The 22,038-nt window shown below is 47.9% G+C and overlaps 1 protein-coding gene across 2 annotated transcripts in view; it reads right to left on the reverse strand.

The window, feature by feature from the left end:
- Nucleotides 1-19,457, reverse strand: part of ASB1 (ankyrin repeat and SOCS box containing 1) — a 60,599-nt gene extending 41,142 nt beyond the window's left edge. The window contains exons 1-5 of one of the 2 annotated variants that reach the window (XR_006572210.1): nucleotides 19,232-19,457; nucleotides 16,052-16,193; nucleotides 13,831-14,133; nucleotides 7,020-7,405; nucleotides 5,365-5,559 (exon numbers count right to left, since the gene is read on the reverse strand). Coding sequence is in view for 1 of the 2 variants with exons in the window: in XM_044978419.1 (XP_044834354.1) it covers nucleotides 5,426-5,559; nucleotides 7,020-7,405; nucleotides 13,831-14,133; nucleotides 16,052-16,193; nucleotides 19,232-19,352 (1,086 nt within the window). In the remaining variant the exon portion in view is untranslated. Of the gene's footprint in view, nucleotides 1-5,154; nucleotides 5,560-7,019; nucleotides 7,406-13,830; nucleotides 14,134-16,051; nucleotides 16,194-19,231 lie in introns of those variants that run through there. The other variant, XM_044978419.1, reaches the window with a different exon arrangement.
- Between the last annotated feature and the right edge of the window lie 2,581 nt (nucleotides 19,458-22,038).

The raw sequence follows: 22,038 nt of genomic DNA on the forward strand, positions 1-22,038 counted from the left end.
TCACCTACCCAAGCCAGAAATGCCTCCTGCACATTATAGTTTTGATCCTGCAAACACCTGGTTAACTCTAAACATGTTTGGTTTCAATGGAACTACTCATGCATCAAATTAAGCATAGACCCAAGTGTTTGCAGCATCATGGCCTTCAAGTTCAGATTTTGTTTAGAGAGAGAAATAGAGGTAAGCTCTTGGGGGGAGGGATAGCTCAGGGGTTTGAGCATTGGCCTGCTAAACCCAGGGTTGTCAGCTCAATCCTTGAGAGAGCCATTTGGGGACTTTGAGCAGGGGGGTAGACTAGATGATCTCCTGAGGTCCCTTCCAACCCTAATAATCTCTGATTCACCCATAATCCAAGTTGTCCTTCTTAGCAGTCAGCACAGGTAGGTGAAGTTACCAGGCAGAGAATTTTGTAAGCAATGTGACTTGCACACCCTGAACATCCTATGGTCCTTACACATAATTATTGTATGGGAGGAGCACACTGCTTGGTGTGTTGTTTTTATGGATAGAAGTAATGCTTCTGAGGAGAGGGTAGATGTGAGGGTTTGTGTGGTTAAAATTGTATAAACTAGTAGTTCACCCTTATTGGGTTGCTCACAAACATGTTGTGTGTGACTCTCTTAGCTGAGTACACACTGGTCAATGGCTCAACTTCTGACCTGTTAGGAAGAAAATAATGCAATACAATAACATGGTGCTGTACGTCTTAGCACTAATTATGTTATCAAAGGCACACTGGGTTCAGATTTAATCACACTCTACAGCAAGTAAGTTCAGTCTGTATCTGATCAAACATCCAGCCATCATCAACCATCTTAGCTATCCGATCATTTCAGTCGTGGGCCAAATTCAATCGTAGCTCAGCTCTACTAAGTTATATCACAGTTGAATTTAGGGCTGTTTTTGGTTTTTGTTCTTTCTCTATCATAGTGATGTTCCATCTCAGACCCTTCTTCCAACATCTCCTTCTAAGACTTTGGGGCCAGGTTTTTAAAGGGATTTAGGTGCCTAAAAGTGCAAATAGGCTTCTACATAAGAACATAAGAACAGCGGTATTGGGTCAGACCAAGGTCCATCTAGCCCAGTATCCTGTCTTCCAACAGTGGCCAATGCCAAGTGCCCCAGAGGGAACAAACAGAACAGGTAATCATCAAGTGACCCATCCCCTGTCACCCATTCCCAGCATTCTATTGGGATCTGCCAATCTGCTGCAGAGGCTTCCAAGGGGTGGAGCCTAAAGAACCTAAAGAATCTACACTACAGGTTGCCTCTGCTCTAACTTTCCAAAAGCATGTTTCTGTCTATCCATCCACTTTCCCTCATTTCCTCCCTCCCTATCTATGGTTTTTTTAAACACTCATCGCTCTGGTGTCTGAGAACCTACTCATCACTAAAACCACCCCAAATTCACCAAAATCTAATCAACAAGAAATTTGTTTTTCCTTTTCATCTCACATACTCAGATATTTGTTTGCAATGAAACAGCGAGCGACGGCAATGCAGGAAGCCATCTTTATATACGTGCTATCTACTGCCACCTTAGGCCAGCCTGCTAATCTGAAATCAAAAGGCCAATGCTAAGGAACACTGAGGACTCTCTGTCCATTGTTCCCCTTTCTTATAATCTACCTCCTCGATCTGGTGGGCATAGTTAAGGCTGCGAGTCTTTCACGGAGGTCACGGAAAGTCATGTGACTTCTGCAGCTGTGGCGGCTGACCCCAAGGTTGGACGAGCACCTGGGCGTCCCCGGAGCAGCAGTCCAGTAGCAGCAGCAGCACCCGGGGCCTCCCCCACCCAGAGGAGCAGCAATGGCCGCAGGACCCCCTGCTCGAAGCAGCAGCAGCAGAGCTACGGGCCACCATCCCACCCCACCCCAGGAGTATCAGCATCTGCCGGAGCATACACCCAGCACCTAAGATTTAATCACTGGTATTTTTAGTAAAAGTCACAGGCAGGTCACTGTCCGTGACTTTTTGTTTATTACCCGTGACCTGTCCGTGACTTTTACTAAAAATACCGGTGACTAAATCATAACCTTAGTCATAGTGGATCACACACTAAATATGAGTCAACAGTGTAACACTGTTGCAAAGAAAGAAAACAAAATTCTGGGATGTATTAGCAGGAGTGTTGTAAGCAAGACATGAGATATAATTCTTCTGCTCTACTCTATGCTGATAAGGCCTCAACTGTATCCAGTTCTGGGTACCACATTTCAGGAAAGATGTGAACAAATTGGGGAGACCAACAAAAATGATTAAAGGTATAGACAATATGACTTGTGAGGGAAGATTGAAAAAATTGGGTTTGGAGAAGAGAAGACTGAGAGGGGACATGATAATAATTTTCAAGTACCTAAAAGGTGGTTACAAGGAGGAGGGAGAAAAATTGTTCTTAACTGCTGAGGATAAGACACGAAGCAATGGGCTTAAATTGCAGAAAGGGCAGTTTAGGTTGGACATTAGGAAAAACTTCCTGTCAGGGTGGTTAAACACTGGAATAAATTGTCTAGGGAGGTTGTGGAATCTCCGTCATTGGAGATTTATAAGAGCAGGTTAGACAAACACCTATCAGGATGGTCTAGATCAGTGGTTCTCAGCCAGGTGTCTGGGGCCACCAAGCAGGGCTGGCATTAGATTTGCTGGGGCCCAGGGCAGAAAGCTGAAGCCCCACTGAATGGGGCTCAAGCCCAGGGCTGAAGCTAAAGCCTGAGTAACTTAGCTTTGCAGGTCCCTATGTGGTGTGGGACCCTGGGTAACTGCCCTGCTTGCTACTCCCTAATGCTGAGCCTGGCTTTTATATGCAGGAAAACAGTTGGTGTGGCAGAGGTGGCCCGTGGAGTTTTTATAGCATGTTGGGGGAGCCTCAGAGAGAAAAAGTTTGAGAACCCCTGGTCTAGATAACACTTAGGCCTGCCATGAGTGCAGGGGACTGGACTAGATGACCTCTTGAGGTCCCTTCCCGTCCTTCGATTCTAGATCCTGGCTGATGAGAAGTGCAGTGCGTAGTTGTTGAGCAACTGATCTTCATCAATTACTGGACTAGCTATGGAGAAGGAACATTATTTAAATTAGCACCAAGACCTATGCCTCTCTCTGTCTTTCACGCTCCTCAGCCAACTCTCCACAGGCTCTCAAGACAAAGAATGGTCTCCTCAGCCCCTTTACACTGGGTAAAAGGGCTGCATCGGAGTAAAAGCACTGTAACCACCCAGGGGTGGCTTTCCCTGGCACAGGCACTGCAGAAGACATTTCAAGGCCCCTCAAAACCCCTGGTGTAGTGGGAGTGCAGAGGGAGGTGTTGTGAGGGATGGCGCGTGCACCAGTTTCCAGGCAATTCCCTGTATAATGCTGGAGCCTGCAAGACTGCTGTAATTTAGGCTCCTGGGACTGACTACATGACACCGGGCCTCCCGCAGCCCCTACAACAGCCCAGGATTGGGAGGGCACAAAAGCGACCACAGCTTCCCCTCCCTTTGGACTGCAAGTTTGGTGCTGCGCCCTCAGAGGTGCAGCACAGCATCTCACCCCAAGCATATACATAAATATAGTATATAGAAATCAGCAGCTAAATAAGTGAGTAAAAGGGAGAGGGGACTTCTCTCCAGCTGTGGGACCGCCTCATTGCAAACCTTGACACTCTGCTGCTGGGAGCACCGCAGAGCACATACTGCAGGGCTCAGGGGGACTGGGCCCTCCTAGCTGTTTTAAAACATCCCTACGCAGAGCATAGGAGAGGGAAGCCGTCTAGGTGGTCTCCTTGGGACAGGGAGTCTCTTGTACTGATTGTATTGGGCCTAGTTCAGTCTGTGATTGGAGCCTGCTAGTCATTACTGCCACATAAACAATAATAATTAATGGAGACTCTAGAAACAAAGGGCGCCTTGGCAGGGCTGCCCAGCATTCTTCTATTGGGTGCAGTGTTACTAAGTCTTTATTCAAGATAAACCCAAGCAGCTCAGTCACCCAGGCACCCCAAGAAATTGTCCTGTCCACAGAAGAAGTAGGAAACACCTGATGATCGGGGAACATTTTATCTGACAATGACGCCAACACAGGATGGGCAGGGAAGAGTGGTAGTAATGTCTATATGCGTGTGCCATGCTTTGCAAACTGCCGATGCCTCCCCATCCATAACTGCCTACATGGTTGTTGGAACACTGATAACATTTTAGCGGGGGCAGCGTGTTTCTAAGCAATGAAAGCAGACTAGTATTTGGTTTGGTGGAGTTTCCTGCATAGCGTAATCCCACAGCAATTTACAAGCATGGAGTTAATTACCGGTAGCGTAAGGACACTACGCATACATTTACCAAGTTATTCACTGAATAGCAGCTCCCATTCATCCTCGGATATTTCAACCAGCATTACTGCGCATGGGGCTGTTCAGCAGAACACTGTCTTTTTGAGATGTGCCATGGGAGTTTTTCGGTGGCCCATGGACATTAGAAATGTTAGCTTTCAGGAAAGATGTGAACAAATTGGAGAAAGTCCTCATTAGAAGGCTGAGCGGCACCACATTCACGAAGGAGTGGAATAGAGCATCTGAGCAGAATCTCAGACTGACACCTTCACAGCTCATAGCCAAGCGTGCTGCCTGCTAAGCCACACCGAGTGCAGACCAGGCTGCTATGTGCTTTCTCCACAACCCCATTAAGAACGCACATGCTTATGGGTGTTCCCCTTCATGCCATGGCAGTGATTGCTATAGTTGGTCCACTCCCAGGCACTCATGTAATTGGAGACCTATTTTTCTGGTAGCCCACCTTGACCTATATATATTTTGGTAGCAGGTAGGTCAGGACACCATATCACACCTGAGAGTATTTTGAGGACACCTGCAGTTGCTCAGACCAGTTGGCTATTTCCTAGTCTTTTTGTAGTCCCAGCTCGGAATTTCTAAACAACAAAAGCCAAGTGATGTGGCTTGGGACTCTGCTGCTACCTTGCAACAGCTAGGCACACACAAGTAATTTCATATTCTCCAGGGAACACACGGCACCAGACAAGAAACCCAATGCATTCACCCCAGAATGAGACATACAGCAGGTGAAAACACATCAACTTGCCATATGCACAGTAGCAATTGTCAGCTCCTCAAGGGAGAAAGGTCAAAGTAAGGACAGCTGAAGCATGAGAACCTAATGGGTTGTACAGGCCCATTATTGATAAGGTCAGGCATTTTATAGGCAGATAAAAGCCCACCGCTTGAGTAGGTACAAGTTCAACATACAATAGTGTTGCTAAAACCCAAGACACGTTACAAGTAGCAGCAACAGAGGTAGTGTCATAACAAATAACCTTATACAAATAACCATAGGATATATTTCAAAACAGCACTGGGGGGGGAGGGGCGATTGGCACCTGTTTTCATCAGCTCATTCATTTCGTACAGCAAACTGTCCCCAAAGCAGCTGATTGCATTCTAGCTCTGTTTGTGAAGTAAAAATTGTTTGATAGGGTCTGGGACTGGAAGAGTATGTATCAGATGCAGATGGTATTTGCCAAGTATCCTCCGCACGGCCACACGGCACAAAGACAATAAGCTCCTGGGGCAGCCTGCAATCAAAATAACAAAAGGGAAGAGAGAAAGGAATAAAAGAGCAGGTGTAAATTTCATTGGCCCAGATCTCCCTCTGGTGTAAACTACCATAGCGCTAACAACTTCAATGGAGCTATGCTGATTTACACCCCTGGGGATGGCTCCCTCCCCACGCCCTTGTCCTATACCATAATAGAAATTCACTGTTGATTCTTGCAAGGATCAGACAATGCACTTCGCAAAAACTCAGTACCCAGGGCAGGCAGGAGTGTGTCTGACCCTAAGGCCTCTGGATCAGACCCCCAGCAGCAATAAAGCGGCATGACTCCAATGAAGTCAGTGGATCTACACCAATTTATACCCGGTTCTCTGTTTACTAGGGGAAATCTCTAGCTCCCCTGAATGCTTAGCACCAGTCGAGTCATTTTGGTTTTAAGTTACATACATTTTCTTTTTGAATTAAGCATCCCCCGGCACATAGAAACAATTAACACTGGGTACAGCTGGGACCTGCTCCCACGACCTTTCCGCAGTGATGCCCTGCAAACCTACTCCCCTTCCCTGGCCTCTCTATTTCATATGAGATGTGCACGGTGCACTGCCTGCTAAGCAGGCGTTGGATGGACATCACACCGGGCAGGGAGCTGTTATTCTAATCTCTCACATGTGGGCGGCTCAGCTTCAATTGTGGTTTATGGGGAGGAACGTACAGACCTGAAAAGCTTTCCCAGGGCCTGAATCCAGGATGGAAAACTCACTTCCAACCGGTCCACCTTGCAAAGCACCTGGGGTCTTTCCAATGCTAAAAAGCCAAACTCCAACAAGGTGCAGCCTGGGGGTTCCTCTCACTTCTTCCTTAACCCTTTAGTTGCTACTTTTCAAGAGGACCATGTCTTCAGCTCTTCCCCCGTGGCCACACGTTTGCTCCTCCCACCCCTGCTCCCGCTTCTTGCCACCACTGTTCCTCTGCTGCTTTGCTTCCCAGCCAGCATGCTGCAGCTTGTGACACTAGGTCAGCTGGCCCGTATATTCAGGGCCAGATAGGTACTATAGGTTCAGGCCTAGGACTCCGGCACCAGGACTTGGAAAATGGGATCAGAATCTGAGCTATGATGTTTTCAAAGTTAAGTTCTAGCCCTGTTGGACTCAATCAAGCTGGAAACATCACTTGAGTGTAACTGAGGCCTGCCTGCGTTTGCAGACAACCTGAAACAAGAGCCCCAAGAGGTGCAGACTGCCCTGATGATCTTACCTCTGAAACCTGCTGCCAGCCCAAGGAGGGCTGGTGCCACGCTCCAGGGGCAGAGCCATGACATAGGGGTGGGGAAAGGAGGGACCCATGTGGTGTGTGCCTAGGGCTCTGAACTGCCTTCAGTCAGACCTAGCTACAAGCACCACAGCCAAAGGGAAACCATTTGCTGTGCTTCTCTCTTGGCAGCACTAGCAAGTCAATGCCGAGGACTCGCCAGCCACTTACTCCTGGCTTCTTTGAACATCTGCAAGGCTTCTGGGTTGACTTTGACTCTTCCAGTCGATTCGGTACCCAGGGCCTCTGCCTTCACCAGGTTCAAGTTGGCTCCAAAGTCAATTAAGAGGTTGACAAAGGCTGGCTCGCAGCCGTGTCTCAAGACAGCATCCATCACACAGACCGGGGAGCCCCTGGAGAAGCCCTGGATGTTGACGGGGCCACAGCAGTTAAAATCAGGGTTGGCTCCGGCCTGGAGCAGCAGCTTGAAGCACTGGAGGTTGTGATAGGCAGCGCTGATGTACAGAGGGCAGACCACCAAGGAAGTGAGCGGGCGAGAGGAGGGGCTGGGGACCCGGGAGGGCAAGTGGTGGTTGACGTCCACGTCAGCGCCATACCTGAGCATGAAAAAACAAAAGCTATCTTGGTACAGAGGCAAGCGGGTGCAGGGCCGCCAAAGGGAAATGCTTGAAAGCAATAACACGACTGCAGCTCAGGTGCGTGGAAATCACTGAGAAGGCAGGAGAGCCCCACCACTACTAGTCATCCAGGTCATCCATCTAGGATACTTTGCTGGCTGCCAGCCTCATAGTATCTGTATTGCAGTGTGATTATCCCCACTGTACAGGTGGGAACTGAGAGACTCCTTGCGAGAGTGGCTGGACTAGAAATGGCTCTGCCAGCTTTACCTCCTTCCCACGCACACGGGTTTTCTTGACACCCAAGCAGCACAAAGCAGCAGCAGTAGAGGCCAGAATATGGCCCACTACCTAAACAGCTCTGTGAAGGATTCATGGATTGTAGGGACAAACCAGACGGCGTGTGTTAAACGCTGACTTAAATTACAGGCTCACATTCCATAGGGGTAAATTTAGGCTCCTGAAAGTTGGGACATTGTGGATCGCCTGCCAACACATCCTACTGCTGCCCCTTTTCTCCCTGACATAGAGCGGCAGACTGCACTGGGGAGGTGAGCACAGTGTATGCTGCACTGTCCAGTCCACAACCAGCTCAGTGGTGGCTATGGCCACTCCAGTGGTTGTTGGTCCCCAGGATCAGGAAAGCAGAGATGTGACTTAGAGACACTTTTCTCTCCCCATCATAACAGCTGTGCTGAGCATTGTCTTTGTGCAGCCCTGAGTGACCAGTGTATAAAATCCACCGTTAATGGGTTGGCTAGGGGATGTGTAAACAACTCAGCTCCTCAATGAAGGGGTGCCGGATAGGCACTAACACAACGTCCCCATCCGGGAGGAGATGAGTAGTTAATGTGTTAGCGCAATTGCTCCAACTGTTGCAAACAATGAAGGAAACTGTAACACAAATCTGTGCTAAACAGAGGAGTGTAACAAATTTCAAGATTCTCACTTCAATGGGAACTCGAATAGTGGAAATCCAATGATAATGTCTAATGCAGGAGTTTATGCTAAATAGATGTACCAAATTCCAAGCTTGTAGCAACTTGGGAACATATAAAATAATTATATCAGTTAGTCAGCCGTCCCCTGAGATCTGTATTGTATTACCCTAGAATTAAATATTACGAGATATGGCATTATAGATCACTTTTAACATATATTCAGGTAGTTGGGTTTTTTTATTATGATTTGACAGCTGCCATCTTGGCCAATGCACCAGAGATGAACCATGGATCTTCAGAGCTAAAGGCACAAGCTGCTATGGCATGAGCTAAACTACCAACACTTTCTCGGGAGGGCTGTAACAGACTCATATACTGTGGACCAGGAACAGAGTGGAATTCATTCACCCAGGGGTTACAGTTAGAGCTATGCAAATAACTGATTTTTCAGTTCATTAGCTACACATGCAAAAAAATGTTACAAGATCATTTTGATGAAACGTTTTCAGTTTTTCAGCAAACCAAATAATAATAATTAAAAAATCTTTTGTGCAGTTTATGGGTTTTTTTTAACCCTTTTAAAAATAAAATAGACATACAATTCAAAACAAGAAGTCGTTTTGAATCAAAATGATTTGTTTAGAAATGTCAGAACATTTCGATTGTTTCTGACTTTTTTTCCTGTTTGTTTTTGACCAAAAAATATGGTGAATTTGACACAAATTCGCAAAATGTCTCAAATCTGCATTTTTCAGCAAAAGAAGGTTTTGTCCAAAAACTTTCACCCACCTCTAGGTACAATGGAACAACATAATACAATTTAAGGGGCTGATTCTCAAAAGCGTTCTGCTTTGGTCTAGCTCTGCACTCATTGAATTCAATGGATTTCAAAGAGAGCAGATAATCCAATATAGAGTGATTTGGAAAATCTCACCCTAAATGTTTAGAATCTATGTTGTTATGCTATAGATGCAACTTTGAATGTACAAGGCATGGAACGATACATTTTATATGTGTAGCATATGCAACTGAGTGGATCAAACAGAAAATATGAGGGTTTTTTTCCCCTTTTTGGAAAAGACTGCTGGAGAATAAGAATAGCACAAAGAATATTTGCTCCCTGTAAAAATATTTAATTTGAAACACTGTAATACAGCATTTGACTGAAAAATAATAATAGCAATGTGTGATATATACAGTATTGCACCCATCCAGTACAGAGCACATGCTTCTGAAATGCTGCAATTGCACCTATTTTACATACCGTAAATGTTAAAAAATCAGGATGGGGGAAAAACGATCCAGCCTCTTTTAGCCATTTTTAATTGCTCCTTTGCAACAGCCAAGGATGGATTCTGGATAGAGTAGAAGTGTCGTGCTTTCCCTTCAGAGTAATACAATGCTCTTCCAATCAGGAATAACTCTCTTGGGTTTGTAATCCGAGCATTCAGAGAATGAGGCTTTTCTGCTTTCCTGGATATTGTAGGATTCCTCTTTCCAGTTATTAAAACATTCTGGGCCAAATTCTGTCTAGATCTTTATGAAGTTCTCACTGAAATCAGTGGGTTTCTGGCCATGTTGCTGCAAATGCTTATTCATGTGCTTTAACTCTGAAGATATGAATAGTCCCACTAAAGCCAAGCATGTGCAGAACTAGCTGCAAGATTAGGGGCCATTCAAGCATATCCAAGTGCTGAATTTTGCACTTTGCGCATATTTATCCGCGCTCCTCTTCACGGCACGGCACAGAGACTGAGACCTCAGAGGATGACAGAGAGGTGGCTGCAGGCATGAGTGGAGAGGACAGGATGTTACATGGTAACTTCCCCCAAACACACACTGCAAAGTGGTCTCCGTCTCCTCCATAGTCACAACCCAACAGCTCAGCTTTACTTAGCCAAGGCTTAAGATAAGAGAAGGGAGAAAGTAGCCAGGGAACAGCAGCGCTCTGAAGAACTGTTCCCCTCTCAAAGAGGTTTTCAATGTTCTGTGCTGAATCGAGGCCATACTCCATATAAGAGAAAGTTTACATTTAAATCGGGTTTCTAGGAAAATGGCAAAGGCTCGGAGCCAATCAATGGTACTCCTCCCAGGAGTAAGGCCTGCAGGACGGGTTTCCTTTGCAACTAGCTGGTCAAAAAAATTTTCTTGAAACTGCTTCTCGGCAGAAATTTGGGTTTTCAATTAAACAAAATTTTTTTGCAAAAAATCTCTGCATTCCACAGAATTGTTTGATTTTTTTCATCAAAACCCCAAATGGCTGAAAAATCAAACCTGGATACATTTCTATTTGGATTTGCTGCCACAGTGCCTCATTGCAGCTGAAGTTCGGTTTTCACCATGGCCAGTGACTCCCATTATGCACCACCCTTTGGGGAGGGCAAATTTTTTCATGAAAAAAGCCATTTTCTGACCAGCTCTGCTAAGTTATGCTTTTTTAAAACAAAATCAGTCAAACTTTTAAAAAGTTTGTAAGTATTGCTACAATTCCCCATGACTTTGTCAGTTTTACACTGTGCTTAATAGAATAAGCAGAATATAGATCTCCTAATAGCCTAGCTCTGCCCTCAATTAGACTAGAAGTATGATGCAATATCCCATCACAAGATGATTATGTAACAGGCTGTTAGGAAAGTAATCTACATTACAGCCATATAATTGTAAATATTTCCACCAGTCTTACTACAAAATGGATTACCATTCCATAGCTACGTTTGTATTTACTATTAGTTGATAAAATTTACATATCAGCTCCTGCTTTTTGCCTGGTATTCTGGTTCAGCAATTGTAGCAGGTCACAGGACTTCAGGAATTGTAATTGTGCTACCATATGATTTAATAAACCAAATCCAGCAGAATCAATACCAACTGTGGAGTTTGTATGTTAACAGGAAGACTCTCATTGACTGATAATTAACTGGGAATAGGGTTTTTTGGAAGAATATGGAAATATATAATTACATCTTGGTAAAAAATGTCATTTTATTACATTTACTCTGTCAAGGAAAGAGTAACTTAAATCAATATTTTTAACCTTCTACAGAGCTCTGTAACTCAGGTTTGTGTTTTAAAGTAAGCAATTCTGAATAGATCTAAGAAATCCCTATTCCAAGATACTCGAAAATTTTGGGCAATATGACAATTTGGTATTAACTTAGCAGCCTTGGGAGAAACGTTGCCTAATAAAAAGATATTGGACAAACTCCAGTTAATTTTTAATCCTGAAAGTTTTCCAGAATCATGCTTTTAATATTGCTGGCAAGGCATCTTTAGAGGCAGACATATAAATCAATACATCAACTCCATGTGCTGAAATACCATTTACTATGTTTTGTACTGTGTTAGCAAATATACTGGGGGAGATTCTTAGGAATGTAGCTAGTGGGTTCATACTGACATGTCTACATGCAACAGAGGAGAAAATTCAAGTTTACAGGGCCCAGTACAAAGCGCATTCAGAGGCTATCAACCCTCCTGCTTGAGGGTTTAAGCCAACCTCTAAGTGCTGGGAATAGGAGGAAACTTCACAGGGGTGTTCTCCCAAAGCAGCCTACTCTAGGGTTTCTTGCACCTTGCTTGGAAGCAGCTGTGACTGGCCACTCCTGGAGCCAGGATACTGGTCAAGATGGTCTATAGGTCTGATCCTATGCCCCTGTGACTTCAGTGGGCCCATAATGAGCTAGGACCATGATTTTCAAAATGCTGGGCTCCCAAATCCACCTTTGCTGCAGCGTTAACTCGGGCTTTTACTTTGGGGTTGCCCCAGTCCCTCTTTCCTGACACATATAGACCCCTTCCAGCTAACTGGTGGTGCTTTAAGCAAAGACTAGCTGTCTTGTTCTGAGACTATAGGCTAAAGCCAAATTAAGTGAGGCTTTCCCTTGGGTTTGTATCCCATCCACTTTGCAGTGAGTCATGGGAGTGCTGATAGTCCTCCAATGCCTTCCCACAATTCCTTTCGTACACCGAGAAGAATAGAAAAAAGTTATCTCACAATTCACTGGGAAAGAATCAAAGCGGCTCAGGTGACAACAGCACAAAGAACCTTGGGCCACGTCCCAGAAATCCTAGTTACGCTCCCAGGGAGAGCAGCACCAGTGAAGACCCAGTAAGTCGGGTGTGGCTGCTCACATCCAGGCGAGGCCAACCCTGGTGCTGCTCATCCCACTTAACTCTGTGGCGACAACAGATCCCAAGTCATTTCAATAAGCAGCCTGATTTTCATAAATGATGAGCACCTCCAATCCCACTGAAGTCTGTGGGAGCTCCAGAGGGCACCTTTGAGAATCAGGCCACTTATCCAGGTATCTAAATACAGGTTTAGGAGCCTACGTGTGGGCACCTGGTTGTGGCCAGTTTGGGCCTCGGCCATTGTGAACAATTTCTAGGAACATAAAACAAGAATTGTATAGAGAAATCAAAGATCATCATCCATCATTCTTATCCTTTAATGTCATATCTTATTGAAGTGCTTTGCACATCAACCAGAAGTCTTTGCCTGGGATTTATTTTGGTTTTATTGACCTTACAAAAGAAACTTCAAGCTCTCCACCAAAATAGTTGTAGGCACCTAATTTCTCAGCTGATCCGCTGCTTTGTAACTTTCTGTACCAATGCTTTGCATTAGAGCTGGTCACAAACTAGAAGTCAAAACAGCATTCTGTTGGAAAAGGCTTGGGGTTCTCAGCTGCACATCTGCTCTGAGCATTCAGTTCAAATCACCTGTTGAAATCCCTTCTCAGACACAGGTGGGACTTGAACTAGGGGTCTCCTGAGTCCCAGGTGTGTGACCGAACCACTGGTGGAGCTGGAGGCCTGTGGCAAGCCTTAGAAGGGAGGGGCAGCACTTTGAAGGGGGGCAGATGAGGTTTCAATCTAATGTGATGACAGATGGGGAGGTGGCAGAGGGATCCGAAGAAGGGAGCAACCGAGTGAGAGCAGTTGCACCAGAGAAAAGATGTTGGAAGCTGGACTGGAAGGACCTGCCATGGAGCAGATGAGGGAAGCGTGCCACCTGTGTGCTCCATGAGTTTGAAGAGAAATGGGGGGAGAGAGACAGAAGGCAGGACGAAAGGACAGTTTGTGAAGGTAGAGAAGAGAATCATAGATCATAGAATATCAGGGTTGGAAGGGACCTCAGGAAGTCATCTAGTCCAACCCCCTGCTCAAAGCAGGACCAATCCCCAACTAATTCATCCCAGCCAGGGCTTTGTCAAGCCTGACCTTAAAAACCTCTAAGGAAGGAGATTCCACCACCTCCCTACCCATTCCAGAGAGGAGGATACTTTTCTATTGTGAGGGGAAGGAACCAGGGGAAAAGGAAGGGTCGAGAAGGAGGCCAAGGGAGGTTAGGAGACATACAGGACACTCTCTTTCCTCTCTGGCTCTAGACGCTGCATCAAATCCACAGCACCCCACAGACTGACCCTGAGCTGGGAAGGTAAGGGGACCGACTGTACTTGCCTTATCAGCTCTCTCAGGATGTCGGCCCTGCCCACGCGGGAGGTGTGGTACACAGGGGTGCTGCGATGGTGACGGCTCCCGTTAGGGTCTGCGCCAGCTTCCAGCAAGATTTGGGTGCACTCCAGGTGCCCGTTCACCACAGCCACGTAGAGGGCTGTCTGCCCCTTCACGTCCACCAGATCAATCTCCGCCCCTTTCTGGAGGAGGAAATCCACGCAGTTGCCATGGCCAGCGGTGGCAGCGATGCGCAGCGGGGTGCAGGGCAGCCAGCCACAGCACCACACAGACTTCTCGTTGATTCGGCTGAGCGGGGGGACAACAGAGCAGAGTTATCTGTCAACGCGCACGGCTTCTGCTGGGATACAGCCCTGCCTCCCCCCAGACCCCAAAGGAACACAGAGGGTGAGCCAGAGGTATGGCATATGCCCTTGTCTCTTGAAGCCTCATCTAGTACCTTTATTATGTTAGCACATAGAAGTGCCCACCAATATCAGGGCCCTATTGCGCTGTGTGTTGTAGGTACACATAACAAGGGACCGCCACTGGCCCAGGGAACTTACAACCTAAGTAGACAAAGGAAAGATTATTAGCCTCGTTATACTGATGGGGAGGTGACAGGGCACAAATAGGTGACAGGTGGAAACTTCCGAGTGACAAAAGGAATGCCCCGGAAATTTGCTAGGGACAAAGCAGCTCATTCTTAGAAGGGCTGGCTCATTCCGACTCTTGCTGAAAGGACGATTTCAGGCTAGTGTTGTCATTCTGCAGTTTACTCAGCAATGCAGGAAAATTAATTAAATATCCCAATGGACACAGACCTAGACTGGGCCAAATTTTTAACATAGGGCGTTTCAGTTTTATATGTGATTCTAATCCCCTCCGCATGGTTTTGCCATTACACATAAACTTCTATTTTCCCATTATTTTATTTCCAGGCTGAGCTGAAGCGTATTCACAAGCAGAGGTTGGATATTTATAACTGTACGTTACTCAGTTGAAATTTGCTTGGCGTGGGATTAGATGTTACCCGAGCAGCCTCTGACCAGCAATACAAAGAGCCCGCTGGGTCCTGCCAAGCTGCTCAGTTAAAGCTGAGGAAGTGCTCAGCTCACTGTGCCCCATGGGAACTGCTGATTACTGGGAAACACAGGAAGAGGCAGTCAGCTTCCCTTCCCCACTGCATTCCCAGGAGTGTCTGACGGTGGCCTCTGGAGCTGTACATTCAAAGATATCCTTGATGTGTTAAAGAAATGAGGGACTCAGTGGTGCCTAGTGCTGGGATCAGGGTATCTGCTGACCCAGGGAAGCGGGCTAAGTCAGCTGATCGATCTGTGAACTGCTGGGTGTAGGAAATGTGCCAGACCCACATCCCTGAAGACACCAGTGCCTGCTAGCATTGGGGAGCAGATTTCCTGTCACGCCTCCTTAGGAAAAGGCCTGACACTGGAGGGGGAATCCGACCTCAGGCTTCACTCCCCAGCTTTCTATACAAGAAAATCTGTTACTAGGCAGGAAGTTCTGGGCCCTCCACTGCATAAGTCCTTCACCATTTCAGAACCAGCTTGCTGAGAATGGACAAGGCAGGTGATGGTGGCAGGGGGGGTGTTAGATTTTTCTAAGCCTGTTCACCCCAGCCTGGCCTCTGAACCATCTGAGGCTCACTCATGGCCATGGCCCTCTTGTGACCTGCCATACACGGAACAGGCCAATGATATCTATGCAGCATCCCCACCAAGGAAAACACTCCCACAGGTGGCAAACAGCCACCACCGAGAAGCCAAGAGAATAGCACCGCTCTCTCATCCCTCCCAACAATCCCTTCAGCTCAGACAGGAGGGACAGGCTTTGGCCCAGCGGCGAGGGTGTGACAGGCCACACTGCACATGCTCTATTAACAAACCAAGACCTGCAGACAGTGTGAGAACCGAAAACCACTCAGACGTATGCCAGGTGACATCGGGTAGGTTGAGAGCTGCAGCGCCTGCTGGCAGTATGATGGGCCAGATGCCTAGCTGGTGTAAGTCAGCATGGCTCTACCGAAGGCAATGTGTCTGTGCTGATTTACACCACTAGGGATCCGGCCCCATTTCTCTCTATCCCAGACCCTGCCAAAAGGAAGCTTGTGTCAGACTCCCTATCCGAGCGTCACCAAGTAGCGGATGTTCCCAATACCCGGCCGCGAGGGGCATGCCGGGAGAGTGGCAGGGGAAGTGAGGGTCACCTTTGGAAGCTCTCCTCCTGCAGCAAGCTCCGGAGTGTGTCCAGGTCCCCAACATAGGCAGCATCATGCAACCTCGTGTCTTCGCAGTGCTCGAGGGGGTGGTCGCAGAACTGCTCCCTCAGCCACTCCTTCAGATTGCGACCTGCGCTGGAGACAGGGTTGCTGTGTTAATCCTGCAGACGCCTGGATTCAACACCTACTCCATGGCCGCTACCTTGGCCAATGCACCGGGGAGCCAACCGGGGAACTCAAAGCAGAACTTCCGGAGCCAGGGTGCTAACTTGGGGCTATAAAATCTCCCATCTTCCGTGGTGTGGCCTATGGGGGCTTTGTAATATTCTCCCTGGTGGGTTACACTTGCTTGTCCCTGGCAGTGTGAGGATCTGAGGTGACATACAGCAGCTGCCTATGCACACAGTAGACACTGAACGCTAGAGGCTTCACTAGCCAGAGCCAGCCGTGCTCTAGGGGCATGAATGGGGCTGTCTTCTGGGGAGAGACAACGCACAAGGGAAGGCAGGGTGGGCACCCTGTCTCCGCAGAGCTGCCCCACGTTGACAGGAGGACTGGCACAGCAGGAATGAGGGAGGGGACCAGTGTGTAGGGCAGGGATATTCTGGGTGTGTCCAGTACCCAGCACAATGGGGCACGCCCATGGCTGGGGCCTTCAGGCCCTGCTGTGCTAGGAATGAGCGTCTCTCTGCACTGGCCCCCAGCTCTGGGATTTGCGGTGTATTGTTTGCTCCTTCCCATTCCCCTGGTGGTGTCATCTGCCCACTCCTCTTCCCTTCCCTCTCCCCTTCACCCTCGTCCCACTCCCGCGTCTCTTCCCCTCCCTCCCCTGGGCCTGCCCACCCAGCCCTTCTCCTGCCATGAGAGGGGGAGATGCCAAGGGCCTGAAGAGGCGTCAGCTCTTTGGCCAGGTGAGTGGAGAGGTGGTGCCATGGGCAGCTGGGCGAGCCAGGGTGGCAGCTGTCTGTGCTGCTGTGTTACAGTGCTAGGAGACCTGAGCATCCCGGGGAAGTCCCTGGGTTTGGAAAGCCAAAAGGAAGCTCAAATCACTTGAAAACCAAAAGATTCCTGCTTTTCCTTGGCTTCTGGTCACCCTACCCCAGAAGCCAAACCATGCCCTTCTCCCTCCCCGCCATCACACCCTGCTGATTTCCCCTTGACCTTTCACCCGGCCATCCAAGCCTCCCAGCTGTCCCTCCCACAGCGATTCCTGCTTTCTCCAGCACATTTGTGCCAAGCGCCCAACCCACCGCCCCTGCTCCAGAAACAAGCGGTGCTGTGATACCCTTGCACCTCCGAAGCCCTCTCTAACAAGGGTCACAGTGAGCAGGCATGGACAGCAACCATCACTGATCACACATGATGCAACCAGCCAGGCTGGTCACTAAGAATGGGTGAAAAGGTTTGGAATAAACAAGAATTGGCCTAACCCTCTGCCCACAACTGAAACAAGCCTTTGCCCAAGCCAAAAATAGTCCAATAAAGGGTTGGCGTTTTGTCCTCACAAACGCTGCACGTCCTAGCTCCAGCCAGGACTGGATGTACCCAATGATGCTGCAAGATGACGTTTCCCCAAGATTTGTACAGCAATTTAGCAGACTTGGGAGGGTCGCATCACTGGTTTAGCTGAAACAGCCAAAGCACTGGGGAGTTCTCTGAAACATCAGTGGTTCACTTGTCACTAAATATTACCACCAGAAAAACTAAAAGAGAAACATCTAGCGGCAACCTTAAGTATGGAGCAGCAACACAGTTAGCTAATCTTGCCATGACAGTCCATGCATAGCTGTTCCATGCTGTGCTGTCACATACACCAGAATTTTCAGAAGAGCTCGGCTCCTATTTAGGCAGCAGTATACACGGTCAGTTTTTGCCAACAGCTCAGTGCACTGGGTGCCAAGGTTTCCTGAGAAATGCGGCCAAAGGTGTCACAAGGGCAGCCGCTGAGTGCTGAGCACTTTAGAAAATCTGGTGGGTAAATGGGAGCTGCTGGGCTCTTTTGACAGCCTGGCCCCAGTTGTGGGTGCTGCTGAGCACTTGGAAATACAACGTGAGGTGGCTCAGCCTGTATTTTTCAAATACATCTGAACATAAGAACGGCCCTACTGGGTCAGACCAATGGTCCATCTAGCCCAGTATCCTGTCTTCTGACAGTGGCCAGTGCCAGGTGCTTCGGGGGACATGAAAAGAACAGGGAATCATCAAGTGATCCATCCCTGTTGCTCACTCCCAGCTTCTAGCACTATGTGATGCACTTTGTAGCAAGCATACAATAAACATGTGAGATGGACAATGGTATCAGGGCTCTGATGATAGCCGAGTACCTCTCCATGTTAGAAAAGCATGACTGTTACATGAGGTATCTTTAATCATGTGGCCAACCAGTCCTTGGGGAGAGAGCTGCAGACGCTAAGGACATTTAATTTGAGAAGCAACTGGTTGGCTTAAAATGTCAGCTCAATAAGGGAAAACAACAGAGTGATTTAATATCAGTGCTTAACTTGTGCCAGGGCTTGCCAGGGCTGAGCCCTGGCGCCTTTGGGCCTGACAGTTCATAGCCCCTGCACCTCTGGGTGTGGCAGCTCATAGCCCCGTACCTCTGGGCTTGCTATATTTGTTATGAATGTAAAAAAACTGTTTGAATCCTGGCACCGCTTTCATTACAAATTAAGCACTATTTCATATCCATGCACACACAGAGATCACACCCGCGCACACTGGACTAGAGGCATAAATGGCCTGCTTCTCACCCAGCTATGTGGACTTGTACTTCCTTAAGAGAATGACAACTGCATGGGAGCAGAACAGAGAAACAAACCACGGGGTTTGCAAAGTCCCTTTTGTGGCGCTGCTCACACGTCCCTCTGGAAAACCCTACACAAATCCCAGAGCCCCCTGAATGGCCAGCGTTCCTGAACATCCCCTCGCTTACAGCGAGAGAATGCAGCTCCCTGCCCCAGCTTCCCACCCCCACCACACCGCCCTGCCCCCAGAAAAAGACATGGGGGCACTCCCCAGTGCCCCCCCAGTTCATTGCCAGGGAAGCAGAGCCTTGTAAAGAACAGCCCCCCCCCCCCGGTCCCCAGGCAGCACCACAGGAAAGGAGGGATGCTGCAGCTCGAGACAGTCCCTCTGCTGATGCTCCTGGCTGGGCTTTCCTTACGTTACCTGCATTTCCATCTGTGGCACCGAGAGTGGCACCGTGACTGTCACTGCTGTGGGCTTCCAGGCCAGCCCCGGTTGCTCTTTGCAGGGAACCAGGGCTGTTGGGGTAGCTTGCTTCAGCCATCTGGCCTACTCTTTTACACTGCAGCCCCCCAGCCGCTCCCTGGGGCTCCCCAGGGCACTCCCTACGCTGAGCTGCCCCTGGCACAGGACCCACACACAGGCTTCAGCATGTCATTTCCCAAAACTGTGTGAGCTGCACACTGTCCCACCCTCCCTGGATCTGATTGGTGAGGGCCAGGGCTCTCTGCTTCCTGCTTCTAGTTAAGGTGGTTCGGGCTGTCAACACTGAACCAGAGCAGGGAAGCAATTCCTCCTTGCAAGGGAAACAGGCTGGCTTCTCTCCCCCGGAAAGGGCAGACTAGCCTGTCATCCTCAGGAGAACGCCCACATCCCCAACAGAGGAGTCTGCAGAGAGGAGGGCAGAAGAAAGAGTGAAAGGGCAGGGTTGTGATAATGATCCAGTCTATAGCACTGTCCAAATGATCACAGCAGCCGTGAGACAAGTTGGGCCCGAGTCAGTCAGAACACAATAGTCCAAGGCTTAGTGGTGTGTTGGTTCTTTTTTCAGCAGCCCCAGCTTTCCAGCTAACCACATCTCACTCCCTTCCACGTGGGCCTGAGGCAGCCAGCATTCAAATCGCTCCGACTGACTCTCCTTGGATACTGCGCAGACCTCTTGTGGAGGGAGCAGGGTGTAGTTTGGCTAGAAATCCAACCAACACGGAACATCGTGACTTAACATTTGGCGAAGGCTTACTCACCCCGTTGAATGCTGGCAGCAGCCAGCTGGGCCATCACCTTGAGGAGGAGAGAAATGGCTCTGGTATGCCAGAAGCCCATCCCTGGAGGGTGGAAGGCCTGCTGGGAGGGACAACTTGCCAAGAAAATCCCTGCATTCTGTTCCTGACGCACCAGGACAGGGAGCATGGGGTCTGATGCACAAGGAAGCATCAGTTTCAAGGGGAACCCTGTGCACTCAAACAGTGCGGCATTCTGCAAGAGGAAGCAGCTAGCTAGGGAGAGTCCACCTCTGTAGTGCAAGGCGAAGGCGAAGGTTTGGTTTCCTCAAGCTCATGGAAATGCGATCAACAGCAGAGGCCAAACTGCTCTGGGTTCATTCACCATTAAACTGTCAAGTCAAGCCCTGTGGATGCTAGTAGGACTACAGCAGCAAATGTAAAAGCTAAGAACAGATCTATACCCACTGAACTTTTCTTTCCAGCAAGCGGGAGAAAAAGAGGGAGGGGGTTGCCATGAAATTTGTAGTACCACCCTCGCTTTTGAAAACAGCCTAGACGCTTCAGCTGCACTTTTGCACGACGCAAAGAGCTAGGAAGAGAAATGCTCAGAATTGGAAAGCTGTTATAAGCTACCAGCTTAGTGAACTAGCCATAGTAATGTGAAGCTTTCAGATAGAACAGTACTTGTGCTATACATACAGTATACTATGGAGGTGTCATTATCAGCTCCACCGTTAAGTTTGCATTGACTTTCCACTCATAGCACAGGTTCCCTTAATTTTTTTTAAATGAGTTATACAAATTTTTCCCCACAGCGGATGCTAAAATTATGGGTACAATTGTGTGTGCACTCACATTTTGGAGGGGTGCAGCTTTGCACACACAGGTTTTCACTTGGAGAAATGCACCATATTGTGTGCAAGAGTGCTGATGTTACTTTCACTTATACTGGCATGCATCCATTAAAGTTTATGGAGTTGCACCAGTGTAAAAATTAGTGCAAGTCAGAGGAAAATCAGACCGATTTTGTATCATTGCTAAAATAGGGTAAGTAGCTTTCTAACTGTTTTGCACAAAAAACAAAAACAGGGCCATGAAAAAGTATCTAAGAAGAAATTTGAACATGCAAAAGTAGTTTTGTGGCCTGGGTGGAGATAGTTTACTACATTTGTTTGATAGGGCAGTTTTATATGGACTGTCCGATTACACCCACAAAATTTCCAGGGGCCTCTATCTGCAAATGCAAAACCTACACAAGAGAGATAATTACACATGCAAAGCATGTTGTGTGTGTAAGTGACTGGGATTGTGCATACAAATAGATGTACCAACTGCTGCAGGTATACTTGGCATGGCTGATTTCAAATACATCCCACATCATCTCCATACACAGCCCCATTTTGTTGGCAGTCTGGAAAGTGTTTTAAACACACCCTGTCTCATACATGCAAATTTGAGTCCCCACTGCCAAATGGAAAGGAATGGGTGTAAGCCACATGGCTCTCCTGCAGCTCCACTCCTGCTGCTCAGCCACACACAATCAGTGCACCGACTCCCAACTTGGGCTGCAGATGTGGTTTCCTATAATTTATGGTTTTAGATTGACTGATCCATAGGAGAGCTATGCGGCTTGAAAACCAAACCTATTTGTCCTGCCTGGTAAGGATCAAACAGGAAGAGAGGATTTCCAGACTCAGTTCATACCATCTTGTCCTACTGTCCCCTTCTTCCAGCATTATCTTTACCCCAGACATCCCTCAGCTAGACAGCATCTCCATGAGGCCAAAAAACATCTCCTGTAACGAGGTGGCTGCCAGTTTAAAAATCTGATTTGATGTTTGGTTGGCCCTCCAAGGACAAGCTGTAGAAATCAGACAATAGTGCTTTAGTTTGTGTCTCTCACTTTTGAGTTACCATGCTTCCCCGTGTCTGCAGCAGACCCTCATACAGTTGATACAGGTTCAAGTGCTCTTTAGCCCAGCTCAGCTGTCTGAGGTCTGGACACCT

Source organism: Mauremys mutica, chromosome 10, assembly GCF_020497125.1.
Source record: "Mauremys mutica isolate MM-2020 ecotype Southern chromosome 10, ASM2049712v1, whole genome shotgun sequence".
Classification (NCBI taxonomy): domain Eukaryota; kingdom Metazoa; phylum Chordata; order Testudines; family Geoemydidae; genus Mauremys; species Mauremys mutica.